Source organism: Neopelma chrysocephalum, unplaced genomic scaffold (assembly GCF_003984885.1).
Source record: "Neopelma chrysocephalum unplaced genomic scaffold, ASM398488v2 Primary Assembly neopelma1_23, whole genome shotgun sequence".
NCBI classification, from domain to species: domain Eukaryota; kingdom Metazoa; phylum Chordata; class Aves; order Passeriformes; family Pipridae; genus Neopelma; species Neopelma chrysocephalum.
Window position 1 is genome coordinate 15,504,966 of NW_020897691.1, and position 18,158 is coordinate 15,523,123.

Here is an 18,158-nt window from a genome sequence, read left to right on the forward strand (position 1 = left end):
TAGCATCTTTTTGCCCTAGGACTTGTGCTTATTGGGAAAGGTTTGCTCTGGAGATTTCACAAGTTTCTGTGTCTTTGAATCAGTAAAGCCAAACAAGCAATATGATAGAATCATAGAATGGTTTGGGTTGGAAGTGACCTTAAAGATCATCCAGTTCCAACCCCCTTGCCATGGAAAGGAACACCTTCCTCTAGAGCAGGTTGCTCAGAACCCCATCCAACATGGGCCTTGAGCACTGCCAGGGTTGGGGAATCCACCACTTCTCTGGGCAACCTGTTCCAATGCCTCACCACCCTAACAGAAAAGAATTTCTTCCTCCCATCTAATCTAAACATACCCTCTTTCACTTTGAAGCCATTCTCCCTTGTCCTATCGCTACCGTTCCTGATGAAGAGTCCCCTCTCTGGCTTCCTTCTAGGCCCCCTTCAGATACTGGAAGGTGCTATGAGGTTTCCAAGCAATCTTCTCCAGGCTGAACAGCCCCAACTTTCTCAGCCTGTCTTCATAGGGGAGGAGCTCCAGTCCCCTTATCCTTGATATCAGGGTACAAAGTCATGACCTGGTTCATCTCGCTGTAAGGAAAAAGGGAGCGCAGCTCCCTGTGTATGTTTACTTGCTGGACAGAGGATGGCCTTTCAGCTGGGGTGGGCCAGTAGTCACTGTAAGAGGCATTGGGGTAAGCATGGGCTTTCTGGTAGAAGCCCGGTCTGTGGCTGGAGTCTAACAGGAAGGGCTGCCGTGGGGGCTGGCTGGGGGAACAGTGCTGCTGCTGCTGCAGCTGGTGTTCACTGTACGAGTGAAGCATGCCAGGGGGAAGAACTGTGGACTGCAGCAAAACATGCTGCTGAGTCCCCAGGATCTGTTTGTGCTGAGCACCATCGGGGACATAGCAGCTCCTCTGCCCCATTCTGTGCATGCCACAGCACTCACGAGGCCAGCTGTGCTCTGGGCACATCCCGCCTCGCACAGAGGGGAGCACTGTTTGCTGGAAAGGGCACCCCAGTGAGCAGGTGTGGTCCAAGCTATGAGAATGGTGAAGTGAGAACAGCTTGTGCCTGAGGTCACCGCAGTGATGAGAGTTGTCCATCACCTCCCTGTCCTGAGAGGTTTGTATGGACCAGTTAGAGGTGTAGGTGCCATCACCAATGGACATGGCTGACATCTGCTCCAGGAGCGGCTGGTCTCGCAACGGCTCTGGCTGTGGCAAGCACTGGTCCAGCCCCAGGTCAGAGCTGGGACCACCAGCCCAGGCACCGGATATCTGCTCAGGACAGCTCCTCTGGGAACTCCCTGAGTAGAAGGAAGGCCCTGCACAGCCTCTGGCTTCTTGCAGAGTTTCTGTGCAGACTTCACAGGGTGCAGGCTCTCCTCTGGTCTTGTACAGTGAGCAGTTACATCTCTTCTCCTCTTTCCCCAGGGTTAACAGGACCTTTGTTTTGGCCCTGAGCTCATCAGCAACTGAAAGCTGAGCTTGACGTAGTCTCTCTGGATGATAAAATTTGCATTTATTGCCATAGGTGCATTTTTTACCTGAAAGAGTCAAAAATATCAGGCAGAAGGTTGTCACTAGCACCAACATCAGTTAACACACTCATCATTTCTCCCCAGCACCAGGCATTTGCAGGGGTGTGATGAGAGCAAACAGGGAAAAGAGGAATCGCTATTTTCAGATTTGGTACTGTTGACCCCAGATTTAAATAATGGTGACATAAATAACAGGGTGAAGCAACAGTGAAAGGAAGTTTCTGCTATTTTGGAAGTGTCTGATACTCATTTATGTTTTGATTCCTGCACTCGGTGGGCTGGGACATCTGCTGCTACAAAGGATTGCTTTAAGAAATGGCATGGAGGTTTACCTCTGAGAAACCTGCACATTGCTGGAGAGGTGTTGGGAGGGGAAAGGGAAAAAGCATTTGGATGGATCTTCCCAAGTGCTACAGCACAAGTTCACTTCACAAAGTGAGAAATGTGTGCAGGCAGGGTGGTCAACACAGCCATGGCGCCCAGTTTGGGTGCTGTGTGCAGGCAAGGATGGAGGAGCCAGAAACAGCTGCTGCCTTGGCTGAGGTTGAAGCCACTTAAGCAGGAGAGGGAAAAAGCATCACACTTTAGAGCAGCCCCAACCTAAGTTCCTACCACACAAAGCAGGACAGCACATGGCAATGTCACTTGCCCTTAACCGAAGGAAAGCACCACTGGGATGTAAGGGGCAGGAGGAAGAGGAGGGGCAGTTCATAGCATGAGAAGAAACCCACCATAGGGGCAAGGCTGCAATTTTTTTTCAGGAAGCACTGGCTTTTTGCTGAGGAAGTTATCAAGAGTAGGTCCATGCCGGCCTAACGGATCATCAGGAGGCATAAACCTGGAAAAGTAAAAAAAAGTCATGGATGTAAGCACTTGTCCATACACACTGGATGTCTCAATGGTGTGCATTTCCCAGAACACTTGAGCTATTAGGAAACTCAGGAGAGTTTAGTATGTATAGACTGAGGAGAGCTCAGCCTCGCAGACATGGTGCAAGTGCCCTATTGAAAACCTTCCCCAATGGGGATGGTGAAGAGAGATCAGCTTCCTGTCTCTTCTATTCTAGAAAGTTATGATTACAAAAGCACAGGAAAAAGTGCTGTTCTGTCTTGTAGGAGAATTAAAAATACTGCCAGCCAGCCTTCTCTCATGGATTTAATTCTCTTTCTTATAAGAAATAGAAATTAGAAGATACCAAGCTTTGGTTTAACATCCCAGCTTGAATTGGAAAGAAGCAAAGCTGGTCACTAATGCTGTCACTCAAATAGAAAAGTTCACAGAAGAGTGACATGGGAGAGTTTAACACCAAGTAGTAGACTGCTCCTGAGGGAGTAGGAACTCAAGAAACAAGATAAGAGAAGTTGCAGTAAATTCCTCTCAGAAAAAGGCTCATGTATTCTGCTCCTGGTGGGTTGTGCATTGTTGTTGGAGCTGACTTGGCCCATAATGTTTAAATACTAGATTATATAACACAAACTGTCTCTTACCTGTTACTGACAAAAGAGTACATGAGTAGTCGCTGCTCAATAAACCATTTCCATTCAGGGTTTTCATTTTGGAGATCCCGGTAGTGGTCATTGGAAACGATGACTCCATCTTTTTCATAAGCGACTTTCACTATATAACGATCATCGTAGCAAACTACCCTTTTGCCTTTCACCTTCCGAGACGGTGTGTAGACAAGGATCGATTGCTTTTCAAGCTCTTCAAGAATGTGCTGATCTGATTGGGTGGTTAGCAGAAATGAATAGGATGAGGGGGGTAGGAAAGAAAATAAAGAAACTAACTAATTAAAAATGACCAGGTCTCAATCATCTGCTAGATGTTTCAGCAATTTAGGCAACTTACAGCATTGTGATTTTCAGATGCACTGATATCTAGTGGTTATTTGGCAACCTGTAAAATTTGAGACACCCTTTTTTTATTTTTAAGTCTTACCAAAAAGGATGCCTTGAATTCTACACCAGAGGCATACTGAACCTTTGTAGTGCCCTTTTTACCCTGCTAGATCTAGAAGGCTCATAACCAGCCCTGGTGTGAGCTTTATTTGGAGATAAAATGTGTGTGATAAAACAAAGAAATAAACTTCTTTTGCTGCTATTTAGAACACTCTGACTTCTCACCATTCCTGGTCTGCAAAAAGGCAGATCCCCAGATGCTTCATCTGCAGCCAAACTGCTGGCACAAATCCTGCAGATTTATTCCCATACAAACTGAGTCTCACTCTCCTCCACAGACTTTTGCTGATACACTTTCTTCATCTGGAAGAGGAACCCTCTTCCATGAGGGTTCCGTGTACCTTCTGTATGGGGTAACAGGCTAACAGATAATAGTCATGCAGTAATGAACGTCGCTGCCTCCTGGCTGGACTTAAAAGCTCTGTAGACTCACTGTGAGCTGAAAAACTCCTTCTTTAACTCTGCTGGCAACAACTTGTGCTTGTAAAGCAGAAGGTTCAAAGCAGTGTAACAAATCCTTATAAGTAATTTTAGCTACTAGCCAGGAGCAGTGAATGGGGCAATGAATTAATGACTAATTTGAGTGGTGGGAAGCCTGATACACAACTTGAGCTATGCTTGTCTTTGCAGGGCAAAACTGTACTGGGTTCTTCACACCCCCTCTGTCTCTAAACTGCAAACTATACCCAGGATGGTCACCTACCTGCAATGGGACTGTCTTGTCGAGGGGGCTCCTTTCTCCAGAGTGGGACAAAGACCTTGATGTATGTGTGCCCCCTCTCTCGAAACCAATCCACCGCCAGCTGGATCCCCCAGCAGGAGAATACCTCTTTGTTTCCATGGCTATAAAAAAAAGGAGGATGATGAGACAAAGCTTTTATGAAGCTTAGAGTTCTCTTTAACCAAGCCAGTGATGAAAAGGAAAAATAAACAACTTTTGTGTCATTCACCAGTTTCCAAGAAAACAACCTGGCAGGGTGTCCTGGTTGAACAGATCTAAACACCTCTTCAGAAGCAGAACCAAAAAAATTTATCTGAAGCAGTTTGGATGCTTAAAAACAGAGATATCCTATTTCCCATTTCTGTGACCCAAGCCTGTTACTTCCATCTATATCTACATCTGGGTGCACTTTGGTCCTAAAGTACCAACAAGTTATTAGGTCATGTCAGACCTTTTACATGCCTTGTCTGATAAGGGTTTTTGAGGAGTGAGAGTTTCTTCCAGCACCAGCAGAAATCCATTAGGCTCTCCAGTGAGAACCAAGTGTGGTAATTTTCTTCTGTGGTAACAGAACCATCAGAGATTTTAATGGCTGAAGCGGCTGCAAGTGTGATCACGGGGCATTCAACTGCTGATCTCTTTCGGAAAGGAAAGACAAACTATGGGGGAAGAAAAACTGCAAGAGGCAGGACGGAAAATATAGGGACCCTAACCCAGGACACCAAAAATGGGACAAGACATCAGTGGAGATGACCATAGGCACCTCATAACCACTTTTATCTTGCCCTAGTTGGTGGATTTTGTCTTCATTGCACAGAGAGGTAGGAAAGCCCTAGAACAAGTGTTGTCGAGGATGCCAGCAAGGTGGGTTCTGAAGAATTATCAATATTCAGCATAAGACAGAAAGGATATCACCTCTAATTGTTTTTCTTGAGGTTGTTTTCTAAGTTTCTCCCTCTCCCTGAAAGTTCATACTGCTTGGCATTCACTTATCTAAAATTCAACTACAGTGCAGTCCATGTGTAAAGGAAGGTAATTTGTTAACTACCTCTGCACAAGGAAACTAAAATAAACTCTACACAAGGTCCTAAATGAATAAACACCCTCTCAGTATGTACAGAAACCTCATCCTTGTACTTTGACCTTTCTGGATAATATCACCACAGTCTCACTCAGGCTTTCACCTCTGGAAAATGGACTTGTAAATTACTCTCTCAATTACTACACCTACCTACAGTGACAGAGCAGTCAAGGACGATGCTGCAGTCTTAAATGACTCTCCCATCACCATCCCCTGGGGATTCATCTCTAGGTACTGCTTACATCAGCCTCATAACCAAAGCTCCATTTTACACCCAATAGAAGTTTCCATCCTGAAATGGTGACCACAAATGAAAAATAGCACAATTTGGAGGAAGAAACCTCGTTGCCTATTAATAGATACCAAGGCAATAGGAAGCCTTACAAAAACCTCAGCAATAATAAATGGTCTGAAGTGCTCGACACATCGAGAACAGCTGTTTTGTTTGGTTTTAAATGATAGAATCTACCCAGGATACACATAACATCACCTGGACAGGTGAATTGGAAGTTTGAGTGGCTTTTTCAGATAACCGCCTTTAAAAGACACTCTAGGTACATCTTTGATGCCACGACTCAGAGAAAGTTCAGCAACAGCCTTCTTTAACATTGACTACTTATATATATAATCCTGTGAGCTTTAGGAAAGCTGTTCTAGATATACCCCAGTGCAGAAGGGGTAGTCAAGCACAAGTGAGTCAGCCAAAAGGCCAAGCAGAACAAGCAAATGAGGCACCTGGAACTGTTTCTCAGCATTATCACTTAATCCATTTCCTGCTACATTGCTACAGCCAAACCTGGGGACCGTGTATCTAAACCAGTATGTACATGTGTGGTGTGCTGCAGTGTCCACACAATGCCAGCATCTGCTGTGCAGCAGAGCAGGGGACTCAGAGCTCTACATTCTCCCTGTGTGGTCACGGATCAGCTCCTGTCAGTCAGTTATGTCCAGTCTGTGGACCATAACTGATATGTCGTAACTCAGTCTCATCTATCCGTCCTGCCAGCAACAGGTTACATTGCACTTGAGTCACAGACCAGCATGGCCCATTTCTTGGAAAATGAAGCAGCAATTTAGCATCGCTGCCATCATTAGCATGCAGTAAGTTTTTTTTAAATAGTGCGATTCCAACTCCTTTGAGAGGAAGTTTAGGCAAAACAACTCCTTTTGAAAACTGCAGATGGCCCCATCTCCACCCGTTCATGACACAGCCTCTGTCACAGCTTTGTCAGAAAGGGGAGAGCCTAGTGCAGGGCTGCAGTGGCCTAGGACAGGGCCTTTGTACCTATCACAGCTTTTAAACTAGGTGCAAGTGCAAACACTAGAGTAGATAACCTCTTTGGTGTGCAGTGAATAGGGTTATGACAGTTCCGTTTTCATATTAACACAACTCCATTTATTTTTTCCACTAGCTGTCCTAACCATCCTGCCCACTTCCCATGGATAGGCTGGCAGGCAGCTAAGTTTCTCATTACATCTGATGGAAACACGAAGTGTACTGAGACATTTGATGAGTGAGACTGGCTGAAGGCAAGGTTATTTTCCATTCAGTTTCTATGGGTAAGCTGATTGATGGTTGAAGACTGCCAACTCACTCGCTTTACTACCCTGGGGCATATACATCCTATTCAAAACCTTGCAGTCTGCAGTAGGCCCTCAATGCCAACTCTGAAATGCTCCAAAAATACCAGTCCTAAGATATACATACAAATGCTTGAGACATTTTTCTCCACACAGGCAACTGCCTCTTGAAGCTTTAACTTTTTAATTGTTTCATCCCTAAACTGCTGCTTCTGCTCCACTTTTATGGTTGTTGGTGTTGATGGTGATGCAGTTTTTCCCAGCAAGGAGACCTAACATCCTTTTCCCCTAACTTCTGCAAAGAGTCCTTCTCTGTCTGACAGCAGCAAACCAGAAAAATTAAAACAAAGATACTGAAAACACTCACTAGGCCTATCCCATTAGCCAAAGTAAATGCCATTCAGCACCACTTTGAAAGGCATCCAAGATAGGAAAGCAGCTCCTCCCAGGCTGTGCCAGTTCAGTACCAGCTGAACTGACAAGCTCAATAGTCTCCTCCATCATCCAAGTAGTCTTTAACTTTATCAAGACAGAGGTTGGGATGTTTGAGAAGAGCTGTAAAACCTTTGGTTTTCTGAAATTCAAAACTGCTTCACATTCCTCTAATTCCTCCAAATCAGAACACCAGACTTCAATAACCTATCAGGCAAACATCTCTTGGACTCATGCTTTGGAATTTATCTAGAAAAAAAATTTAAATTTACATGCCACAAGCATGTGTGGCTTCTCAAAATCCATTTTGGTGGGCATGTGGTCTAGGAAAGCAATACAGCATGCTAGCTCAAACCATCCACTGCACATACCTGGAATGCTTGTTTAAATAATCTCTGTCTAGCAAGCTCCCATGCACAGGATGGCACAGAAGGATGATCTCAGAGCTTTCCCACAGTACTCCAAGCTCAACAAATGCCCTATTTCATCAGCTGCCAACCTACTGTGAGCCTCCTGCTCAGTGGTAAGAGTGCTTCTGTCATCTTGGAAACAATGCTGTCCCCTGCCCTGTCCACCTCTGCCTGTTGTAAAAATAAGCCTTGGTAAATCATTGAGGATAAGGTTGTGCCAAAAGACTGGAGAACAGAGCACATGACCTGTGAGGAGTAATATTGTCCCTGGCACAATGGAAAGGTGGGTGAGCAGCTCAGCCAAGCTGCCTGAGTGGGTGATCAGTTCTTCTGTGGAGAAGCAAGATGGACACCTTGAGAAGGGGCTAGGGTGAAAATGCAAAGTGGGGCAGGAGGTCCAAACACCTGGCTACCTGACCTCATGGCCCAGACAAGGTCAAGCAATTTTGCTCTGGTGTGTATTTCCCACTCCTCATGAGTCACCCTGAGCAAGAAACCCTTGTTTTCAGCGAGAATTTCAGCCTTCACCCAGAAGATGGCATAATTTGCTTAGTCTCCAGTTGCTTTGGATTTGCTTGTCCACTTTGCCCTCTAACCAGAGGGAATGTGGTCTCATCTCACCTCACAGGACAGCAAACCAAAGGAGGAAGCCCTCCTTTGCCCTGTCCCAGCCTGCAGGGACAGGCTTGACCATGCTGAGTGGACAGGGAAGTTAACAGAGAAAGCAGATGAATAGCCAGTGCATCCTGGACTCTTGACTCCTGGAGTCTCTTGCTGTCCATACTGCTTGGGTAAACAGAAGCCAATCCACTGCTGTCTTTGGACATCCCATCCACATGGACATGCCAGGTTCCCCACCAGTAAGACTTCTTTCATAATGACAGGGCACTGCTTAGGAAATGTAATTGGACAGGATGGGTTGATGTGACATTTCCCAGAAACAGAATTATTAAGGAGGAAGTGAGTCTATTCATTGCAGGTCAACTATCAATTCCCTGATAATTCCATAAAACTGAAGCCAAATCTAAAACCAACAAAAAATATACAAGCCAGGAACATTTTTGGGTTTTACTTACAAGTCAAAACATTACAACTGTGATATTGTTAGGAACCACAGTCACTGGTCTTTACTTCCCCTCTCCTTCTTAGGTTAGTTGAGTGGGTCTGTCTATCTGTTCATCAGTTTTTCCTGGAAACTTCTCAGCGTATAGATTCAGAAATCCTAGGCACCCATTTGAAAAAGCAAGGAAATTCAATGGTGAGCTAAAAGGGAGAGATACTGCCACAAACAGTAGTGGCTAGCCAGCTGTTGCCTTATAAAAGGTCAAAAAGTAGAGCGAGCCAGTGATTGCATGCGACGTGCATATTTACGGGCATCAAGATATCAAGAACCTGTGCATTAGCCAAAGAAAAGGAATAAGTGATTGTTCGTACATTATACATCAAATACATCAGTGCATCTCTCACCTGAAGAAAAAACATACTTCAAGCCATCAGCTTTAAAATTCAAAAGCTTCAGAGGAAGAGAGACCCCCTTGAGGAAATGGAGCTTACCTCATTGCAACATTGCTGCCATCAATCACAATGGGTCTCAAGGAATCGGAAGAATCACTTTCGTCTTCTCCAAGCCGCTTCAACCCTGGTGTAGTGCTACATGACCCACGGGCAACAAGTTTTAGCGGGGAAGGCTGAGCCTGGTTCTCCAGAGCTTGAGGTTTACTACCCATCCGAATCAGTTCTTTCAACACATCATCCTCCAGGGCCTCTGGGCCCAGGTTCTCCAGCACTTTGCAGATGTCCTGCTTACCATAGCCCAGCTTGCAGAAAAGATCCAGCTTGCTCTGGTTCACTTCCACCCCTGCTGCAGACACTTTTTTGGAGCGTGGTGGTACTGGTTTGCTAGAAATTGAACCAGTCAATGCCATCTTAGCAGGCATTTGCATTCCTTTAAACCCAATGTTCCTGTCTTCCTAGGCTTGTCCAACAGGCATCAGCTTTAGGGAGGGAAAGATTAGAAACAACCAAACACAAGTGTAAAGGAAGAATGTGCAGTAATCTCAGTTATTTGCCTAGTGCATAGCAGAGACCATCACATCAGCTGTCTTCTCTCTGAGAAGACCGTCCAGTCTTCTCTCAGTATTAAAGCATTTTTCTGGTCCACTCTTATTTATGAAATCACCAGAGTGTCCCATACAATGTTTGTCACTCTCCAAACATTATGTCAGACAGGTGTCATCTTAAGTCATGAGCTATGCTAGCCTGCTTCTACACAGACAGCCTGTATGCGTGAATTGGTTCTTCAGACTTACCTCACAGGAAATGATATCAAGGACGGTGTAACCGGGGGATTTTCAACTTGCTCAGTGTGGTTTGTCAGCCAGCGATAAATATCTCTCAGATGTTATTGGATGGGCTCAGATGCCATAGCAACTTAACAAGTATAGCACATTTTATCCAGTGATTTAAGGAAACATGCTGTTTGCAAAGTATCTGGGAACTCTGAACATTTTTTATAGTTTTGTCTTTCCTAGCATGTGTCTGTCTCTATGCACACAAGTATACATTTGAAATTCTATCACTCATCTATTCCGATAATGCCTGACTTACTCTTTTCCTGTTACTTGCTATTTCAGTGAGGGCTTTTATATTCAGAGGAGCAGCTTGTTTTTTGAAAGCTCTCAGGGCAGTGCTTGGAAGCAGCCAATAGGCAATCTGGAAAGCAGTTTCAATGTCACTTATATTTATTATCAAGAGAAACTGGTAATTCAGAAATGAGTGTGCAAAAGTAGCAAAAAGCTACTTCATGCTTCTCCAGAACCGCACTATCTATGTAAGTTTCTGGTCTACCCAGTGACAGAAGGTGATGGGCAGCACATGCAGAAATACCCTGAACTGCTTTAGCCCAACAAGGGTGACACAGAAGGACATACACAGGAACCACTCATCCGTCAAGCCAAACATCTTCAGTCACTGTTGGTATACTTGCACTGGAGCTTCTCTTGCCACATCACTGCAATTATTGGTGCTACCTGGATAAAAGCTGTGGCTGGTTCTTCTACCCACATTTAGGATGTAAGGGTGACCCTGTTCCCTTTGCTGGTTGCGGTCAGCAAATGACGCAGAATTAACTGACCAAACAGCTACCTCAAGGACAAGCCCAGAGCCATAATGACATTGCACCCACTAGCTCCCCTTCCCAGCCTGCCAGCCACTCCCTGCCCAGCAGCAGGCCACCCCAGGAGCTCAGAACCCAAAACCATGTGAAGGAAGGCATGGAGGTAGTGGAAACAGGGAGCTGAGAGAGGAATCAGAGTGAAGCTCCTACCCAAGAGCCCCACTGGGCTGTGGAGAAGAACTCCACATTGTGTTCAGTTAATTTAAAACTGATTAGTTCAGCAGGAAAGCATGATAATTAGTTATAACCCCACCTCATACAACTTTGACCTTTACTTTTCTACATAGCTTTATAACTTTATAATCAGGTATTCTGTGGAAGAAATCTGGCAACATGAAAAATGAGAAACTGCATCAGTAAAATAAAAAATACCTTAACTATGTCATAATCATAAGTATAAAGCAGTTGCCATGTGTATTTTTCCATCTAAACCAAAGCATTGCTTATTTTAGTCAGTGACTGGTTTTTCTCACAGTGTACTCCATAAATATAACAATTTTTACATTTGATCCCTGTTGTTCATTCATTGACTAAAGATGAAAATGTAATTGACTGCTTTTTCATTATTGAAATGGTTTCTCAGCTTTGAAATAGCTATTTGCTGAGCTGAAATACATTGATGTACATAAATACAGCTGAAGCCATCACATCTGGGCTAGCACTGAAGCAAAACCTGCTTCCAGGTATGCGGTCAGTGGCTCAAAACACTTAATGTGTAGTACTTGACACAGACAACAGTCAGGTCACCCTTCTAAAGAGGGAATTACAGGACAAAAATATCACTAGCTTACACATTAGTAAACAGTCAGTAGTTTTCCCAAGTCCAACAGCTGAGTTGGTTGCTTATGACCAGCACAAAAAGAGAAATTTTGCATCACATAGTCCAGCTTTTGCTATCACAGACAAACAGGCTATAAAATCCCATTTATAAACTTTGTGACCTTAGTTTTCAAACTACTTAGATTTCCACCTGCCGCTTTCCTCCCTTCATCACAGCAGATCCCATTGGGAAGCTGTTTTTTTTTTCACTCCACTGAAAGCCAAAATCTTCTCATTTCCTGGCTAAATTTATCCACAGGTAATGGTGTGCCTATCCTGTGTTCTTGCTTTAAAAGCACCCCTCTCTGTCTGTTAACCCCTTGTTGTGACCCCAGATGCACACACACACAAACACACACACACACAGAGGAAATGGCTTCAGTCAGGTATCCAAAATTCTGTTTTAATCTTAACATTCTAAAATGTTAACTTGTAAAATCTTAACTATTTTTTAAAAGTACTTTTGACCAAAAAAATCAAAAGACCTCTTATGGTCTTCTGTCTTTCTTTTATTTTGACAGATTTTTTAAGATTAGAAAATAATAATTTGAAAAACTTTCCTAAAAAATGGTGGTAACTACTACATCTTGAATGACTGTAAAGAATAATTTTTTCTTGTCCTTCCACCAGGTGTTTGTTTGCTCTACTTGTGACCAGTCAGAGCAGGACCTGGTGCCCTGCAGATGTGTGTCTGTGCAGCATCTCCAGCAGCCTCAGGCCACAGAACCACAATAAGGACCAGCTTGACTCACTGGGAGCTAGGACTCCTCAAAGCCCCTACCAAAGCCACATCCTGCCTGAGAAGAGGCAGAGGGGACACAGCCCCAGACAGACCTGGCATTGGTCTGGGCAGAGCAGGTTTAGGTCTTCTCTAAAGTATATGTGTGTGCTGAATAACACAAGGACCACAGCAAGAGCTCCCTGCTATGGCAGCATTCCCACTCTCACCTTAGATCTGGGCCACCTCTTCTTCCTCCTTCACACCCAAGAATAATGCTGCAAACCGCCTAAGATTAACAGCCCATTCAAGCCCTGCAGTATTTCTCTGAAAGGAGATGGGCTACTCTGCTTTCAGAAAAACAAGAATTTTTACTTTCACAAATTAGAGATGCACATAAACTCAATAACAAGATCAGTCATTTGTTGTCTTGATGACTAAGAAAAATTTGCCTTTTTCTTCCCCAACCTCACTGCTCCTTTTGCCAAAAATAATAAAGCCAAACTGCCCAGAGAGTGATGTGTACTCACAGGTAACCCCACTGGCTCTGTGCCTTACCTGACAGCTGTTCTTTCTGTGCCCAGCAGTATCGTCCCACCACTCACCAGCCAGAAGCTGGAATCAGAGCAGTACTGGCCTCACAAGGAAGTCACCAGCTCATATTTAGAGGCTTTATGGCAAGGCTGATGTCAACTGAGAGCAAACAAGTGCAGTGAGCAGGACAGAACTCATTCTATAGGAAGGTTTTACTTCCTCATTTGGCTGGCCAAGCTCTCATTTAACTGTACCGTTTGACAAACTTTCACTTCAGTTTTCAAAAGGGGAAAAGAAAAAAAAGAGGTTCCCAACATATCTCAGTTCTGAGTCACAGGCAAAGATTAGTCAAGTCCACTCTGGCAGGAATCCATAACATGAGGCAGTAAGAACATGGCATATGAATTCTGGGTCAAGTGAAAAGTTTCCCACCAGGGTTGCTCTACCAAGTTAGGGTTGCCTCATTCCCATGCATCTGGCAAATTTCTGACCTTCAGGGATACATGGAAAAAAAAAAGAATTTAAAAAAATCAACATTTTGCTTAGCACTTGATATTGCAAAGCCTCATTCAAACACTTCCATGTCTGAGGGAACCTGGTCTAGGAGACTACAACAAAACATGAAAAACTAAATAACCCCCTCTAACCTACCGGTGCCTCAATCAAAAGGCTACTTCAGAGACACAGAGCCTGTCCATGACAAAGAATGACAGGCACTTCCCAACAGAAAACAGAGGTTTTCCTCTGCTTGTTCCTTACCTTGCTGCAAAGAAATATGCCCAAAATCCAACTTTGAGCAGCAGGAAGGGTTGAAGACTCAAGGAAGGGTTAACCTCTGGGACCCTTCAGATGCTGCAATCAGCTCTTGCAGGTGCAGTGCCCTCTGCCTCCAGGGCCAGGGAGGGTGTGGGTACCCCACTGTGGAAGGAGAGCACCTCTGCCACTGTCAAAAGGTGACACCCCAGAGCAGGGTTGACCTTTCCCAGTCAGAAATCCCTCCCTTACTTGCGTACTTTGTGGGAGGACGCAGGGTGGCCAAACCCTTTGTAGTGGTATCCTGTTTAATCCAAAGACTGACTGCTGGTAAGCAAGCCTCACCATCCCTTCCCAGATAGTTCCAGTAGATGGTTATGCCTTTGCATTACACTCACGGTCCTGGAAACTCTTTGGGACCCAGGTTGCTCTGCTGTTGTGTAAAGCAGTGCCCAGGCAGTCACAGGATAAAGAGGAAGCACCCCAGCTCATCTATCCTACTTCTGGCACAACATTTCCTCTGATCCACAAAGATCTGGCTGAGTAGGTTAGTGGATATGGAAATAGGGGAGTGTTCCTAAGATCACAACTAAAGAAATATGTTAGTTTGTTGCTGCCCAGAACAGCTATAAACTGAACAGCCACAGCCTTTGACTCTACACCCCTGGAGAGGAAGGATCTTCTTTGCTCCATTTAAGCTTGCAGAATGTCACACATCTCATTACAAGACCACTATGAAGCAGTACTATTGGAAAGGAAAGAGAAAGTTGCTGCATTATTTATAATCCAGGTAGGCAACAGAGCAAAGCATACAACATAGCATATTATCATTTTAAACTCTATTTCTAACTAAAATGTTTTCTTTACCACATAAATAGGAACAAAACTGAGCTTTTAAAAGAAAAGAAGTCAATTAGATAAGAGAATTTCCATTTCTAATGAAATGACTAAACCCATCTACCATAAAAAGCCATGAGGAAAAGACCTCAATATCATTCAAATTGTAGTCAGCCAGGAAGGCCCTTACCCAATCCCTGAAACCTGTTAAGAGCCTTTACCTAGGTGGTCACCAGCAGACAGAGAGAACACCATGAGAAATAAAGGAGCATTTTTAGTTTTTCAGATGGCCTCAAACCCTTTCACTCACCAGCACAGATAAACATTTGAGCACCCAAGGTTTCATAGACATTTGCTTTCTCTGCTGTGCTTCCTTGTGCTGACAAGCATGCTGAGTTTTCCCAGCACAGATTTATTGCTGTTGTTATGTTCAAGAGGGAAAGAGCTGCAGTGAGAGATGTTTTCAGCAGGGAAGATCTCCCCACTAATGGATGTTCTGATGCAGAGCTGAGGACTGAGGATTTACTGGCTTGTGAAACAACTAGACCTTCACCAGAAAGAATCACTACCAATCTCAAAGTGGGACAGCTTTTATGTGGCAGCTCCTGGAGGCTATGGAGAGGACCAAGCATGACTTTCAAGGAGGCTCCTTGTGCAAAATCACTTTCCTGGTGGTGTTAGACTTCAGTATGAGAAAAACACTCTCTTGAAACTGCAGAACTGCGGAACACCTCAGGTGTTTTGGTCTGCACAAACCAGTGAGCTATTTGCTTTGCTAAAGGAAACAGTCATTATTGCGTCATCACAAGAGAAAAGTGTTATCACCATCTTCCTCATCTGTAGAAGTTCACCCGCTGGGAAAATCAAACAAGTGTATGTGGCTATAGTATCACAATGAAAATTCTTTAGCCTCTAACCAGCCTAAGACAGTTGGGATAAAGCAAGTGCTAAATCAAATGCAGGTCTATTGCCAGGAATATTTTAAATAGTTCTGGAACTAATACATTCCTCATCCTCCCTCAAGCTAGAATATTTCCCTAGTGCCTTCAAGGAAGGGTTGGGACAGACCCTCAAGCCAAGCTCCCTGTATTCAACTGTTACACAGTACTAGCTATGCTCCCAATTTTAAATAGGATTTTTGCACACTTAGACAAAGTCTAGATGTTTGCTGCCAGTGCAGTGAACTGTTGGCAGCTGTTTGCTGCCAGTGCTGTTGGAGACACTGGAAATTTTGACTTGGAGACAGTTTTTTACCCCAAACATCTACATCACTAACTTAACAGGTGCTACTAGAGTGACAGTTCAGTTATTGATGGGCAATCCTGTATTCAGGCTGGTAGAGAGCCACTACCTTTAGAAGAGGTACTTTTGCCAAAATGACCGCCTTTCCTATCTCCCCAAAACTATGCCACTGCGGTGAGCACTCCAACTGACCAGGGAACAGGGAGAACAAAAAACAGGGAGAACTCATTTCAACAATGCAGACAACGGTAACTTCTTGGAAAATTACAACCCCATCATAAGATGTGATGTAGCAGGATCCCAACTTGGTTTTGCCTAAAATATCTATTTTTCCTCTGCCTTTTATATAACAAGATACAGCTATTACTCAAGTGTTTTCCACTAGGCTTATAACAAGAAAGTACCTTTCACAATCAGAAAGTCCCAAACAAGTTTCAAGTTTAAAAGTTTACTGCTGCTCAGCTTAAGATTTCAGAAAGCTCTTGGAGCTGTCTTTCAGCTTCAATAATTTATGTCATGCTCAGAAGACTTAAACCTTAATGTGGTTTACTGATACCTTTTAACAGACCTACCACGTTTAACCAATACGATACTGGCTTGCTCACTGAGAAAAAGCACTTTATATCAGTAACCAGACCAAGCATTTTACACAAAAATACTGCCCTGTAACAAGTTGTCACATAAATCTGTCATTTAACATTTTTCAAAATGCTTGTGCTACCCCTATGTACGCAGCAGGTGATTGATAGAAAAGGAGAGACATCACCCATGCTCTAGGAAGCTTACAAGCAAAACCTGTAATCCTGTTGTCAATAAAGTACAAATTTTACATTAAAAAATTCAGGCTACAGGAGGGTGAGATGAACAAAGATAAGAACAGCAACTGATTCAGAAATTATTCGACACATCTTGAAAGTTTTTAAATGCTTCTCCAAATAACTAATGGAGGGGGACTTGTTTTGTTTGGGGGTTTGGGGTTTTTACGTGGTTATTAAGGCTTATTTGGTTTGGTTTGGGGTTTTTTTGGACAAGTGGAAGGAAGCAGGTACAGTTTTACCTACAGAGAGTAAAGATTCTTGGCAGCAGAGAAACAGAGGCACACGGCACGCTCTTCCATCCACACATGGGGCTACGCAGAACAACTCTTCCAGCTTGTATCCCAGAGGAAGAGCCAACATGCCAAACCATTGTACCAAACCAGGATTTTGATGAAGAATGTTTATGTGTTGCCAGCTCCAAAGCCACATGGAGCACAACTCAGGCGAGTTTCATAAACATACTCGTGATCTTTGAGAAAATAAACAGGAAGCCATCAGCAAGAGGGCCAACAGCCACCAGGCAGAGCACACACCAGGAGAAGCACAGGGTTACCATGGATGTTTTTGGGTAACTGTTTACTGTGTCATCCATCCTGTAATGCCAACCACTTGTATACAATCTTTGTGCTATTTCTACTGACTTGTATGATGTCCACGGGACTACAGAGAGATCTCTGTTGCAAAATCCTACCCCTCTCCCACTTGCCTTTAGTGCTTTAAGACTACACCCCATTCATAACATGGTTTCAGTCAAGAACACTTCAAATCTTGGACTCAAGCTCAGGAGAGATAAAGAGAACTACAGTAACTACAATGGACACCATAAAATAGGTCTCCAACTTCCTTTAATCCATGGAATATAACAGTTTAGAGTATACATCATATTTTTAAGCTGTTACAGGTAAAGGAAGCCAGTAGAAAACTCTGAGGAGCTGTTTCTTTAAGCCTTTAACCTGACGAAAGAGCCCAAAGCACGAAGAGTTCCCCTTCAAAAAGGCCTCAGCTATGTCAAAGTGTACAAGTTGATGTTTCTGCTGCAACATTTCAGTGTTATTTCTCAACATTATAGAGGAAGGTGGGGTGTTCTTTGTTCTGTTTCCTGACTACCACAAACACCAAAGGTCAATACTGAAACTGAGGTTGGAGATACCACTGACGAAAAGGAAATGAGGATAGGGAAGTGTGAACTCCCATTAGATTAGAACAAGTCAACTCTTCACCTCCCAGATAATAAAAAGTCCTGTCCACTCCAATACCTCTGGCAGGACAGAACCAGCAGGAAGTGTTTTTGGTTTCAGCTGACCATATAGCTTGTCTATGTAATTTCCAGAAGAACCACGTGCACACAACCACAATTTCCAAAGACCATAGCAGTAAATCCCATCTAATCCAGAGCGCTGGGCCACCCATGTGTGTGCCAGGCGAACTGCGGTCCCTCCAGTGTTAGCAGACTAGCCTAGAAATGTAGTCCTAAAATTAAGTACTTGCCTTCAAATTGGGAGCTTTTGTGCTGTCATTTAATCACCTATTAATATCACCTTACTTTTGAACAACC

At 43.9% G+C, this 18,158-nt stretch overlaps 1 protein-coding gene across 1 annotated transcript; it reads right to left on the reverse strand.

Moving 5' to 3' along the window:
* Window positions 1-472: 472 nt before the first annotated feature.
* On the reverse strand, window positions 473-9,650 carry ZC3H12D (zinc finger CCCH-type containing 12D). The gene is made up of 5 exons (XM_027683018.1): window positions 9,262-9,650; window positions 4,186-4,325; window positions 3,012-3,246; window positions 2,256-2,362; window positions 473-1,530 (listed from the first exon to the last, which is right to left on the reverse strand). The coding sequence occupies exons 1-5, from the start codon at window positions 9,648-9,650 to the stop codon at window positions 503-505; spliced, it is 1,899 nt and encodes a 632-aa protein (XP_027538819.1). The 3' UTR covers window positions 473-502.
* Between the last annotated feature and the right edge of the window lie 8,508 nt (window positions 9,651-18,158).